The sequence below is a fragment of the Mesoplodon bidens genome (assembly GCF_964165515.1).
Source record: "Mesoplodon bidens genome assembly, chromosome: 1".
NCBI classification, from domain to species: domain Eukaryota; kingdom Metazoa; phylum Chordata; class Mammalia; order Artiodactyla; family Ziphiidae; genus Mesoplodon; species Mesoplodon bidens.
Genome location: NC_138176.1, coordinates 120,157,825 through 120,172,921, shown reverse-complemented (window position 1 = coordinate 120,172,921; position 15,097 = coordinate 120,157,825). Strand labels below are relative to the sequence as shown.

The 15,097-nt window shown below is 38.1% G+C and overlaps 1 protein-coding gene across 5 annotated transcripts in view; it reads left to right on the top strand.

Annotated features, from left to right (window-relative positions):
- ANK3 (ankyrin 3) overlaps positions 1-15,097 on the top strand; it is a 514,823-nt gene that overhangs the window by 427,799 nt on the left and 71,927 nt on the right. For all 5 annotated transcript variants that reach the window (XM_081254083.1, XM_081254082.1, XM_081254084.1 and 2 more), the window contains 3 exons: positions 6,833-6,939; positions 11,880-12,104; positions 14,832-14,986. In XM_081254083.1, the coding sequence (XP_081110209.1) occupies positions 6,833-6,939; positions 11,880-12,104; positions 14,832-14,986 (487 nt within the window). The remainder of the gene's footprint in view (positions 1-6,832; positions 6,940-11,879; positions 12,105-14,831; positions 14,987-15,097) is intronic.

Sequence of the window (15,097 nt, the reverse complement as noted above, 5' to 3'; positions counted from 1 at the left end):
GGTATTATCAGCACCACTTCACAGACAAAGAGCCTGGGGCTGAGTGTTTTACTTGTCCATTGTCACATTAGGTGACATTTGGTGGTACAGCTGAGAATAAAACTTAGGTCTGATGGCTGCTTGAACCCATTCTGCTGCTGCCCTAGGCTGCAATGCCACTCTCATAAGCAAAGTATGGCAGGCCTGAGTGAAGCATATTCAGCTGGAAGAGTCAGTGTTTAGACAAGTATTTTGTCATGGCCAAAAGGCCACTATTATTTGTTAATCCAGCAGGCTACTCCCTATACTCTGATAAAACATATGCCAACCCAAAAAGCTATATACGGGGCTGCAGTGTTATATAAATTTAAGAAATAAATTCAGTTATAACACATCTGGGAGTATCAAGATTATTATTATTATCTGTGATTCTGTTTGCATAGCAATTTAGAATTTTCACATCACTTTCCTATTACTTGGGGCAGTTAACATCCACCCATTACTCACATGCAGGAATGAGGTTTTTTTCAATGAGGTGTTTTGACCTGCCAGTCACTGGGCTATGAAGTGATGCAGCCCACCTCAAACCCAGCCATCTGTTCTCTGTCTAGGGGATCTGACACCCACATGGGTCCCCCTGCCCTGGCCCTATCCGATGTGTGGCCACAGGCTCCAGTTATCCTTGACGAGGATAACTACTAAAGCCACCAAGTGCCGGGTATTGACTTTGAGAAGCCTTTGCTCTCCTGGGCTCCCAGTCTGGTTCCATCATCCAGCTGTTTCCCAACTAGATCATGTTTACAGTTTTTCAGATTAGATGCACTTCATTCTCCGTGTGACCCGTTGCTGTGAGTTTTACCTGGGGCCGGCAACATTAGCAATATCAAGACCACCCGTTCATCTGCAGAACCACCTTCTGCCAGGGGTGGCCAAGTGGACAGACAGGGACCTTAACTGGTGTCATCCAGCACTGGAGGTTGACAGTCAGCAGCCTGGAGCATTAGCTGATGTGGGAATTAACTGGATTTCTTTTTCTTTTCCTTGCAAGTACTTTCTTGCCTTCTACCTCTTTTCTTCTGTGCCTGGACGTTTATTTCCAGTCCTGGGCATTTGGGTGTGTCCTCATGGGTGAGGCCAGTGTGTACTTGCTCTCCTCTTCTCTGATGAACAGGGCCTGTGAGAAACTATTTTGGGAAAGTGTGAACCTCTTGGAGACAGTGATATCATTAGTCAGCCTTTGGACGCTATTGAGTAATGTGCGTTTTGATTTTAATAGTATCCTTGATATCACTTCCAAGATGAAAAATGATGTGCTTATTCATAATCATTTTTGACTTGGGAGTAAAAGGTCTTCTTAAGTCAGTGTGAACTTTTCCTTAACACAGGGTCCTACTAAAGCCACGCAGCACTGGGTATTGACTTTGTGTTGTCACATTTTTCAAGTCTCTCTCTGAACTTCAGTTTCCTCATTTGTAAAATGGTATATTATCTCCCAAGGCTCCTCCGTCCTGAAGGGTCAAAGAACAAGGTAATGTAAGGCCTAGGACGGTCCCTGACATTGAGTTTACAGAGTAGGTTACAGTATTGCTGTTAAGCTAGAAATGTAAATGTTTTTGAGTCAATAAATAAGACTTAGGCATGCAGAAGGTACGTTCTTCTAACTGAATGGGCTGTGTTGACTTCACATAGGCATCCTGTGTATATAACTGTAAAGGACCAGTGCTGGCCCTGGAATATGTTTGTTTTTGCTCTGCTTTCTCCACAAGTTATCAGATTTTAACAAATGAGCTCACATAAATAAAAGTCCTTTGAAAAGTAGGAGCTACTGAAAAAAAAAAAGAAAAGAAAAATGAAGCGATTATACATATGTCCTTTGAAAATCCTTTGAAAAGTAGAAACGACCACAGCCTGCCAGCCCTGGCCTTGGTGCCAGATTTCTGGTGTACATTCTCATTTAATCTTCCTATCAACCAATCATCAATTTGAAAAGGAGGAAACTGAGACTGAGAAAAGTTAAGAGACATTCTAAGGATCATAAAAGCAGTAAGTAATGTTGGGGCATCTCCAAGGGGGCTTTTAATAAATAAATAAAAAGAACAGTCAAAGGCAAAATACCTCCTTTATTCCTGATGGAGGCCAGGTTGAGGGCTGGCTGCATGTCTGAGCCAAGTGGGCCTGGTAACTGAACCCCTGACGTGAGCAGACCCCCTACCCAGTGGCCAGCATCAGCGACCCAGGGCAGGCAGCCCCCTCACGGAGGTCTGTTTAGGGGAGCAGAGGGGGGATGTCTGCCTTCTGTGACCAAGCTCAGGCCCATGAGAGTGAAAACTGGATCTGAGAGGAGCCTTCCCAAATCTACCACTTAGATAAAGAAATCACATTTCCTGAATATGAAGGGACAGGGCGAGGCCCACAGTGACACAATTGAGTTGCCTTTCTAAAATGGAAAACTTAGGAGTGGGAAAGAAGTGCTCTCTATTCACAAATGGCAAAGGCAGTTTTCACATCCAAGTCTGTGACTCAGCCCTAAAGCCAATCTTTTCCATTAAGCCCTGGGAGCACCCCTACCTGCTGTGGGAAGTTTAAGAGCCATTTCTAGTTCATCTTTTTTAACCATCATCACACGTAGTGACCTGTTTATCATTTTAAATGTCTATTGGTTCAGTAACCAAACAGAAGAAGAGCTTTTCCTGGTACCATGGTACCAGGTACAATGACATGTCACAATATCTTGAAATTCATATTGTTGGCTAAAATAAGTGGGCAGTTCAAACGGCACGTTTCTGTTTTAAGTAAACATTAGTCTGTAGAAAAAAGTGTTCAGAGACAGGTAGCTTGCAAATGAAGCTACCACTTCATCTCTATAAAAATCATAGGCGGGCTTCCCTGGTGGCGCAGTGGTTGGGAGTCCGCCTGCCGATGCAGGGGACACGGGTTCGTGCCCCGGTCTGGGAGGATCCCACATGCCGCGGAGCGGCTGGGCCCGTGAGCCATGGCCACTGAGCCTGCGCGTCCGGAGCCTGTGCTCCGCAACGGGAGAGGCCACTGCAGTGAGAGGCCTGCGTACCACACACACACACGAAAATCATAGGCTCAGATGAAGTGCCTTATTTTTGTGTTTCAGTGGATGCATTGTAGGAAGAGCATTTTATTTGTCTGTATTTAGGTTATTAAAATTGCTAGGCCTGCCCATAAGCCTCTGCAAAACTCTGGAAAAAAAGAAAAACTGGGACAAATATCGGGACATATGGCTCATGGTTTTGAACAAGTCTTTTAATTGATTATACATTTGCTCATTTGTGTTATGACAAAGTTCCTGTGAGTGACTAGGAGGTGTGAGAGTCGGGAGTTAGAAAGGAGTCAGAGGGATCCCCATGTGCTGGCACACCCCAGCCTCGATAAATATTACATGACGGCAGTCATACCTTTTTGTGGGATACAATTCATTGTTTCAATAATTAATGTCGCCAGTGCATGTTTCTAAGAGTACCAAAGGTAAATAATTTACTGTAATTACCAAAGAGGAGTGATATTATTTCTTAGAACTTGAAAAAAAACAGGTCTTTTGGAAAATAACCTTAGGGCTGCCCCAAATGGAGGAATTGTAGTTTGCTAAAAAATAAAGTAAGCAGCACCACCTACTTTATATTAAATATTTTGCCCCACTCTGAAGGTGGGTTGGTTGGGGTCTTTAAAAGTCAGTAAAATTGGCGGCTTCCCTGGTGGCACAGTGGTTGAGAGTCCGCCTGCCGATGCAGGGGACACGGGTTCATGCCCCAGTCTGGGAAGATCCCACATGCCGCAGAGCGGCTGGGCCCGTGAGCCATGGCCGCTGAGCCTGCGCGTCCGGAGCCTGTGCTCCGCAACGGGAGAGGCCCACGTACAGCAAAAAAAAAAAAAAAAGAATCCCCATATACACCTTCAGCCCCCAACTTCTCCTCTCCAGAGACAACTGCTCAGGGTACCTTTTGATGACTGAGTACTAAGCTTTATGGGATGCTCTCTGCATAGTTGAGGGCTTAGCATCTGTGATTTCCACTAAAGTAATAAGTCTGGGACATTTCACTGGAAAATCCCAGAGAAGACTCCTCATTTTCTGCCTCAAGGCTCTGTCCCTAACTGTCTGTCTGGGAGACCAGTAAAGGTAGAAGGCTGGGTCTGAACATTCATTACATAAACTTTCAATTAATCTCCATTTTCATTATGGTGCCTCTGACCTTCTAATCTTCTGCCTCTGGTCTCTATGCCTCTAGATTTCTGCCAAGGTTGATGGGGGGTGAGTTATTTGGCAACTGATAAATCAGTGACGGGATTATGGAGATCGGATCACTTTTTAGAGAGACTTTCAACCAATCCTTGTTTTTCTGCTGATGTCTTCTCTTATTCTCTTTGCCTGTGTGTGTGTGTGTGCGTGTGTGTGAGAGTGTGAATTCTTAACTCTCATTTTACTGGGGTTTCAGTAGAAAGCAGACCTTTACAAGGACGAAAATTGGGATTGATTTCGTTTTTGGTGTGTGAGCCAATATCTTTCATCAGATTTGGAACATTCTTAGCCATTCTCTCTTCAAACATAGCCCCTACCTTATTCTCCTCTTCTACTTCCGAGAGTCCGATTACACACACGTTAAAACCTTTCACTGTGTTCTACGTCTCATACTATTTTCTGTATTTTCCATTCTTTAAAAAAATCTACCCTTGACATATACACACCACTATATTTAAAATGGATAACCAGCAAGGACCTACGGTAAAGCACAGAGAACTCTGCTTAATATTCTGTAATAACCTAAATGGGAAAAGAATTTGAAAAAGAATGGATATATGTATACGTATAACTCAATCACTTTGCCGTACACCTGAAACTAACACAACATTGTTAATCAACTATAGTCCAATATAAAATAAAAAAATTTTTAAATCTACCCTTCATTTTTTATATTTTTCCATTAACACTTCCCATATATTAACCCTGTTTCCTATTGTGTTTAAGAACTGACATTATACTTAGAACTGAACAAAGGCCCATTTGATTTTCTTACGTATATTCCAGTCCTCTGTTGAATCATCCACCTTTTAATTTCTTTTCTCTATCTTTTTTCCTATTTTCTTAAACATACTAATCATAGTTATTATGATAACTATAATCAAAGTTCTTATTAACTTCCTTCAAAATGTAGGATGACTTGGGAGTCTGTTTATAGTATCTGGGTTTGTTTTGTTTTTGTTTTTGTTCATGTGCTCTGGCCATGCTTGGCAGTTTTTCATTGCATGATGGACATGATGTCTAAAAACAAATTTGTAGACACGACACACCCAGGGATGATAATATTCCTTCAAAGAGGATTCACCATCCCTCTGCTAGGCAAAGAGTGGTGGCTGATTCTTCTCATCCAATCAAGATTTTGCTGAAATGAGGCTGGTTCACAGCCTTGGTAAATCTCAGGCTACCTCTGGTCTGTCCCTGGCCCTTCAGGGTCCTTATTTGAAATTCTGGTATGATCTTTGGGTCCCCTCCCCTTCCAAGTCTCACACTCTAAATCTTTTTCTCATGAAACTGCCCAAAAGCTCTGTTAAGCCTTTCAGAGATTTTCTGGTTAGTTTTTTAGCTTCCTGTTCTGCACAGCTCCAGAGTTCGTTTATTTATTTTTAATTTAATTTTATTTATTTATTTATTTTAATTTTTGGCTGTGTTGGGTCTTTGTTGCTGCACTCAGGTTTTGGCTAGTTACAGCGAGCGAGGGCTACTCTTCGTTTCGGTGTGTGAGCTTCTCATTGCGGTGGCTTCTCTTGTTGTGGAGCGTGGGCTCTAGGCGCACGGGCTTAAGTAGTTGTGGCTCGCGGCCTCAGTAGTTGTGGCTCGTGGGCTCAGTAGTTGTGGCTCGCAGGCTTAGTTGCTCCGTGGCATGTGGGATCTTCCCGGACCAGGGCTTGAACCCGTGTCCCCTGCACTGACAGGCAGATTCTTAACCACTGGGCCACCAGGGAAGCCCCAACCCCAGAATTTAGCAAATGTTCTGAACGGAAATCTGTAGCATGCTTGAGGCCACCCAAATCTCCACCAAAACTCCCTTGGTTTTTCTGTTCCCCAGCAGGTAGCCCCTGTAGGCACAAAGCCCAAATTCTCTCTGCACTGGTAATTGACAAATGCCCCCAAGTTAAAAATGGCAACAAAAAGCTCAACTCTTCCAGGTAACCACCTCTCCAAATATAGCTCCTCAGTTTTGCACCTCAATTGTTCTCTGCTGCCCGCAGAGATGATTTCCACACTTATCTGTTGTGCTTAGCACAGCACTAGGCTGTTGCTGGCTTATCTACCCCACTTGGAAACAGAAGTCATCAAGATTGAATTTTTTTATTTTTATTTTGAGATTCGGAAAAGAAATTTACAATTGTCAGATTAATTTAGAGATTGTTGAAGTACTTAAAATCATGGTTAGCATTACTTCTGTGATATTCCTTGTGCCATGCCAGTTACTCAAGATGGTTTCTTAAAAGGTTGAGATAATACAGCGTATCAATGAACTTTATTTCTAATTCTTGAAACTTCAATGTAGACCTGTGGAGGAATGTACAGTCAGGCCCATGGATGCAGAGGGCCAATGACACTAGTTAGTTTATATAAGGTACTTGAGCATCTCCGGATTTTGGTATCCAGGGGGATGGGTGGGCGGGGGGTGTCCTGGAACTGATCACCCGAGGATACTAAGGGGCAACTGTAAAAAATATATATATATATGCTTGTTTTGAATGTTAGACTATCTGGACTATGGAGACATACAGGTGTGTTTTGTACGTACAGAGAAACCACTGTCTTGGATGGGTTGTTGACACAATATATCGTTTTATTTTTCAGCATCTAACATTCACAAGAGAATTTGATTCAGATTCTCTTAGACATTACAGCTGGGCTGCAGACACCTTGGACAATGTCAATCTTGTCTCAAGTCCTGTTCATTCTGGGTAAGTAACCAAAAAGTCACTTTTCCTATTAAATTAATGTTGCACTTACTATTTGCAGTTATAAATTCATATTGACAAGCTTCACATGTATGAGATATTGATCTTCTAAAGGACTTCATTAGTGAGTATATGTGGCATATATTTGTAAATCATTAGTAAATATTTTTTCTAAACAAATCTGCATATCTATTTTTATTGGTAAAAGCACCATGTGCGAAAGGAAATTAATAAGGTGCATAACAATTTCCTGGCTATTCTGGCACTACTTTTAGGTCTCTAATTTTCCTTTTCAATAAAAAAAAATTTTAATATAGTCATTTCTCTTAATTTTACTTTATTCAAATGAAGTTTTTTTCTGAGTATCTGATTTTCCTGAAATAAAATGTATAGTGAAGTTGTGTTAAATTTAAAAAAATTTTTTTAATAAATCAATTTTTAAAAGAAAAGAAAAAGTGAATGTACCAATGTGTGTACCCTGGAAGAGCTACAGTAAAAACCACATCGAACAGGCTCCTTGTTGCTGCCCTGTTAGTCAGCAAAATTTGAGGCAGTCAGCTGAAAGGTGACCTGCTTCAATTGCTGAATTGATAATTATTGTATTTTTAGATATTGGATTCTTAGCCTATTATAGGTAATTAAACTTGGGATAATTGATTCACATACAAATGGAATCAAAATAATTCATTAAGATGATGAAAATTTCAAAGTATTTTCACCTCTGAAATTGACATTTAGGCCATAAATTAGTTGTGATCCAGGACAAGTGCAGATTCAATTTATTTAATTCTGAATTAAATAAATTAACAATAATTAACATTTGTGAAGTGCCTTATATATTTTATGAAGTATTTTTTGCTGCTTTTAATTACAATAAATTGTAATGGCTAACCTACCTAGTGCTTTTCATGTATCTGGCATTGTGCTAAATCTTTTACATGTATTATCTTATTTAATATTTATTTGAACCTTAAAATGACACTGAGATAGGCTTTATTTATTATCCCCATTTTACAGAGGAAAAGTCCTAGACTCTGAGTAATGCTGCAGGTTATTTAAAGTATTCTTACACAATTGTGGCTTGTAACACCACAACTGTGAAAATCAAGTCACTGCAATGTCATTTAAATGGAAATAATTCACATGAAAGTGCTTTATAAACTATAAACTACATGGTGGTCTTTGAATTATTAATATTGCATTTCTTTAATTCAGTTAGAAAAAGCTTTAATTATAGTAATATTACATTTTAAACTGCTTAAAATAGTTACACGATTTATAGTAGGTGTATTTGGGTCTAAAATTGCAAAAGCAAAAAACAAACCAAAAAAAAAAAAAGTTGAAAAGGAAAATATAAAACACCCAGAATACATTCATTAAGTGGGCAAACTTACTGAAGAGTTTTTTGAACCAAATTTGGTGAATTGCCACCATGTGACAAAAAATCTAGAACCAGCACTTTGTATTCTACATAGGAAAGAAAAGCACTAGGGTTTAATTTAGTAAATTGAGAAGTTGAGGGATCATAGGATAATAAAATCAGAAATGAGCTTTCCCCTGCACTGGAGGCAGTGTAGTATTTGAATATGCAACTAATCTCTCCTTCCCCTTGAATTCACTGAAGACAGTAGACTTTTGCAGGAAAGGAAAAGTAATAGCAGCTAGTTGGGCTTATTTGAAAAGGAAAATACACACTTGGAAATAGTTCACTAATGCCAGGTCTATGGTGTAGCTTATATATAGCCATTTAAGGCAAATCTTTTTCCAAGTTGTCCCACAAATGCCAAATGCCTTGGTTTCATTTTCTGATGGTTTTTATTTTTCCTTTGCTTATCATTGACATTTTCTGTTGCTTGCTTCTAATTATCTTACATTAATTTTTCCCATTTGCTTTCTAAATTATTTTGCAGCTATTCTTCTCCACTTCCTCAGTATGATTCAAGGTGATAACTGTGTCTTTTATGTGAACCATCCCTTTTTGTATTTTTAATTTATGTGAATTTTTCCCACAGTTAGATTGTGTCAATGTCTGTAGTGTACCAGCATTTGTCATCCTGCTGTTCCTAAAGCTAGAAACATTCATGTGTTAGTTTTAGGATCATTTGTAGAATTCCTGCTTTAGTTTAAATATTAATAAGATACAATGAATATGATTAAATATCACCTTTTCATTTGTTTCCATAAATTATATTGCATGAAATTTTATTTTGCATACAATATGTAAGGGATGAGTTCAGAAAACAAACCACTATATTTCATAATGCTATTGAATAACAGGACTCAATATCAGGCTTAAACATCTACTCCCATCTTTCTTCAGTCTTCTGGCTCTATAAAATTGAAAACCATAGAACAATAAATAACCAGTAATGAGCACCAACTATGCACTTGTTGCTACACAGAACACAAAGAGATTCTTCCAATTTTATTAAAATCTTCTAAGCCATGGTTTTTCCATTTGGTTCTTATATTCTTTGTAGCTGGGGTATTTTTATATTGACAGTGGTAACCTTCTTACACTACCTTCACTTTATATATATATATACTTTATATATATAAAATATTTATATATGTATATATTTTTTCCATATTTTTTTTCAGTGTTAGTAACCAAGTCTGACCTAGGCAGTTTCTGAGCACACATAACAAAATGGTTTTGTTCACTGGTTTATTCAATAAACATTTACTGTGTGCTTATTATGTATGGGAACTGTGCTCAGCTCTGTAGGGTTAAGCAGTGAACAAGACAAAACCTGATCTGAATTATTATCTGTATTAATGAGACTCAGCTGTTTGTTGCCAGGGCAAACACAGCCCTCTCAGTGTAAACACTCCAGTGTTTATCTGTATCAATACTAGTACAACTGCATTTTCAAACCCAGAGTTTATCTTGAATCATTTTTAATTCATTCTGTTACTCTTAGTCCCAAGCACAAGTTGATTTTTAACCACTGGAAGCTGGGAAAGATCAGATTTTTGTGTTGGGCTTCCTTATAATATGCCACATTGTCTTTATTACTGAATAAAAGTAGTTGTTAAGTATGTATATGTCTAAAAAAGTATAGGCTCCCCAGAGCAGTTTCAAGTGACCCTTTTATCATGCAACACTGGAGACAATTCATCTGGACACTTGTACAAGTGAACAAGTATCTTTGTCTTTGACTAGGGAGGAGTGATTTTTGTTTTGTTTTGTTTTGTTTTTGAGAAATTCAGTCTCTTGCCCTCATACTTTGAATATCCTAGTGGTTCTGGTCTCTCAAAGTATGTATAATGATATCAAAAACATATGAAACCATTAATTAATCCAGAGGAAAACAGCTAAATCCAAAATGAGCAAAAGGGTATGAAGTTGATTCCACCTCACTGATGACCAGAGTTGGCTCTGAAAATCTGATAGGCTGAAAAGTGATCCCCATGCTCTGGACTCTCTCTATGGGGATGGTGGATCCATTTGCTTTGTTGAAGAGGTTACTCTTCCAAGGTCAAGAGGCATCACTCTTTAGGAAAGGGTCTCCAGCTAGGACCGCCAAGCAAGGTCTGAAATCTATTTGTAGGATGTTAGAACTGTTTTTTAGAAGAGTAAATAGTAGAGGATTTTGATGGATGGGATTATCCCCCTTCCCCCCCGCCCAAATACTGTAGGTATTCAAACGATTTTCTAAATATCAACATTTGGTGCTCTTCCACTAATAAGCGTATTTTCACATGTGAAAAGTAGAATGCAAAAATACGTGTTTCTGTTCCCCAGCCTCTGACTTGCACTCTTCCATATGTTGGGCTCATTGGTTTACATTCGTCAGAGTGCTTTACAACCCGGTGACGGTGGTGGGAGGAGTCACGGAGGTCTTTTTTTCACGAACACATGATAGGAATCAAGATATTACCCAAATAAGTTTGGGGTTAGCAGATGCAAACTGTTATACATGGGATGGATGAACAACAAGGTCCTACCTACTGTATAACACAGGGAACTATATTTAATATCCTGTAATAAACCATAATGGAAAAGAATATGAAAAAGAATATATATATGTATAACTGAATCACTTTGCTATACAGCAGAAATTTACACATTGTAAATCAACTATACTTCAATAAATTTTTTTTAAAAGATATTACCCAAATATGACACAATTAATTCTTTACAGCTTCATAGCTACATGCACACAAATAATTTTTCCTCCCTAGCTTTAATATAACAGCCAATGACAGAATTATATAACTTAGAGATATTTTCTAAAAAGTCTGCTCAATCATTTTTGTACTGCTGTACAGATACTCAAATGTAGGTTATTTTAAACAGTTTTTAAGCCAAATTGATATTGAAAAGATTAAACCCCTTTCCATCAAAATTGCCTTAGTAAAACTTTAGTCACCTTCTGCTTTTATTCTTATTTTCTGCTTTGTGAAAATAGTAAAAATTAGAGTGTTGGTATGATTAAAGATACATTCATTTTATGAGTTGTACATGTTTAAGACATACTGTGGAGTTTCATCTTACTTGTTGAGGGGGAGAGATTCCATAGTCAGCACATGGCTAAAACCATTGATAGTTAAAATGACCCTTGAATGTAAACTTAACCACCCACAGGGACCACATACAGTGGGTTTGTTTTTAAATGCAAGACAGTCCGTTTAATAGCCAGTTTTTATCCCAACTTTGAAACAGTCACTCTTCCTTCAGTTTGAGCATCTGACAGAGTGGTTGGCTTCTGTTCGGAGGCCATGCACCATCAAAAAATAAAGTGTCGTGTTTTACTTTTTGCTCAGTTCACAAGTCAAATGCATGTTTGATGTGACTCCACTGTATTTACTTCCAATGTATTCTTAAAGAGAGGGAATGATAGCTACCTTGTCTGTCACTTTAACATTCAGTTTCCAAACTTGCTGTGAAAACGGCTTCTGTCTCTCCTTGATTTGGCCTCTGATCTTCCCCCCTGCAGGTTTCTGGTTAGCTTTATGGTGGATGCAAGAGGCGGCTCCATGAGGGGAAGCCGGCACCACGGGATGAGAATCATCATTCCTCCTCGCAAGTGCACTGCCCCCACCCGTATCACCTGCCGTTTGGTAAAGAGACATAAACTGGCCAACCCACCCCCCATGGTGGAAGGAGAGGGATTAGCCAGTAGGCTGGTAGAAATGGGTCCTGCAGGGGCACAATTTTTAGGGTAAGTCATTTTGTCAGTTTTCATCTTGGCCCTCATACCACATCTTTGATTTTCTTTACCCTTGTCAACTCAGGTAGTTAACAGTTAAATCTGTTGAGTTGGACCATTTCAGTCGAGTACAGCATTCACATAGTATCAGAGGTCACAAAGCTGTGCAGTTCTCTGAAAAGCTGGTAGGCTGGTACTTCCTTAACTCAGTTTGCTGGCCAAAGGTTTTACTAACCGAGAAGCATGTTCTCTGCTCAGCAAGTGCACGGAACCCCAGCTGCCCCTGTGGAAGTCAAGGCACCACTCTTATATATCACACGTTGAATAAATGGCTATTTTGGGTACATGTCTTTTTAATGATAATTTTTGGGGGAACAATCCATTGTGATATTGTATTTTACAAAAGGAAAAAATGAATTTATTTTCTGAGGTGGCACTTGGGTGCAAATCAGGCAGGCTCTGTCGTGACGGACAGTTTGTTCACAGTTTCCCCTTCTTGTTTCTCTTCCTGCTGCATGGATGTTATTCAGTAAACTGCATCTTCCTACCAATCCTCCCCCTGTAAATGAGGGTGAGAGCTTGGTTAGCCGAATCCTGCAGCTTGGGCCTCAAGGAACAAAATTTATTGGGTAGGATCTTTATAGACAAGATACAGAATGTCTACAATTCTTTTTCCATTTTCAATTTTTTTCTGTCACATCCATGGTCTTATTCTTGTCTTAATTTTATTTTTGGTTTTTAATGCTTTCAGTTGATGTGTGTCACTGAAAGAAGAAAAAAAATCATAGTGGCTTGACTTAATGCAGCACCGCTACCTCTCTTGTGCTTTTCAAGCATGTGGAATTCACTGCAAGCATTCTGCTTTCATAACTTTGTGCTTCTGTAAACCTTTCTTTAATTTGAAATGTTTCAACTGATGATGATAGTTTTTAAGACAGACTGATAGTCTAATTTTAACCCAGTGTAAAAGAAGATATTTGCAGGCTTTGAATCAACATTTGCTATAAATGATATATATGTGTATATATATATATATACCTGTATATATATATATATATGTATGTGTGTGGAGTTACATTTTTTTAAAAGTACTTATGGGCTATGAGAAGGACAAGTCATCAATAAGTAAACTGATTTTGAAAAAATGTTGGGAATACAAGATATTTAAAGAAAATCAAATAGGCAGCAGGTAGCATATTCTACTAAAGTTATTAAATTGTTTTGTTTTGTTCTGTTTAAGCTGAAATGTGTTGGTATTTGTCTGTCTGCTTATCTGTCTGACTGGTGTGTTTGCATTGGCAGTCTGCATGAAGAAACCTGTTATGAAAAGTTATGCTTGGCTTTCACCTTGGTCCCAGACCCTTGTTCATTTCTCCTCTCCAATATTGTTGAATGTCATACACAAAGCCACATTCCTGAAATATTTAGAGTGACAGTATCTGATGCATTAACCTGCAAAGATTGTATCTAGTTTTCAAAAAAAGAAAAATTTAATGTCTAATCACCAGGTGTGGTTAAAAACTAAGGTAAACACCTTAATAACTCTTGAAATTACTAACACTATTAGGAATAGTTGATTTTGTTTTTACCCACTGAAAAATAAAGGGATTATAAAAAAATTTTCAAACCCTTAGTTTGAATTAATTATAATTATTTTTCCCAAAGTAAAATTTTCATATTTATCATCCCATTTTAAGTGAATGCTTTTGTAATAAATCAAATATTAATATGTTTTTATTTATGTCATTTGGTCATTACAACTACTATCCTTTTTTATGCTATTACCTATTTAAGCCTGTATCTTCTGTTACCACATGTACATAAACACATAGGCTAAGAGGTGAGGTTACATACAACCTCTGTAGGAGAATAATGATACTGTCTACTTAAATGTCATAAAATAAAGCTGCACAATCCAACTACATAAACTGTGTGTGATTGTGGTCTGCTTACTTCCATTCATCTTTTTTAGCATTTATCCTACTTCAAAATTTAACAAAATTATTCCTGTGCTCGATTGGCTATCTTCAATTTGCAGCCATTTTTTCACCTTCTTTTGCAAAAGGACACTGTCAAAAATTAATAGATCATTATATGACAATTTCAAACCAATAGTGCTTTTTCAGAAAGTTTAATTCCTATGCAGTCCTACGAGAGCTAGGAAATTACGCTGCCCATTTCACAACGTAAAAATCAAAGAAACTGTCTTGACTATACAGGCCATGAAAGTTATGAAAACTGACCGTTGGAAGGAGTGGATTGTTATATTGATTGTTTTCTTGCTAAGGGAAAAAAAATCAGTAATCTTTCAAAATAGGCAATTTACAGAATTTCTTTTTTAAAGAAACGACTGTGTCCTTTTAAATCATGAGCATTTTGTATAATACAATATACTATTGTGTTTTAAAAAATGGACCAACTTTCTTTCTTATGGTCCATTTTAATCACTTTCAATTCCTCGATTACTCATGTGTGCTGAATATTTTCCCCCTATTAAATCAAATGCCTAACATATGATAGGCCCCCAAGAATTGTTTGTGAATGAATGAATGATGGCATGTTCTCAGGTTTCTAATATATTATTTAATTAGCAAATGATTCTGCAGCTTTGAAATCATTCCCAACCTTAGTGGCACCTCTGATTTTCAAATGAATACTGTCAATGAAACACTTTTAAAAGTATGAAACTATAAACCTATTTCCTTTGATACCAAAATAATGTGGCTTTTTTTTTTCCAGCCCTGTCATAGTGGAAATCCCTCACTTTGGGTCTATGAGAGGAAAAGAGAGAGAACTCATTGTTCTTCGAAGTGAAAATGGTGAAACGTGGAAAGAGCATCAGTTTGACAGTAAAAATGAAGATTTAACCGAATTACTTAATGGCATGGATGAAGGTAATTACAATGACTCCCTGTTTCTATGAATGTCTGCAGGAAGAAATCAGAGGAATGGCTAGACTAAAGGAAACAGTACTTGAATTTCACACGTTTGTATTTTAAACTGGG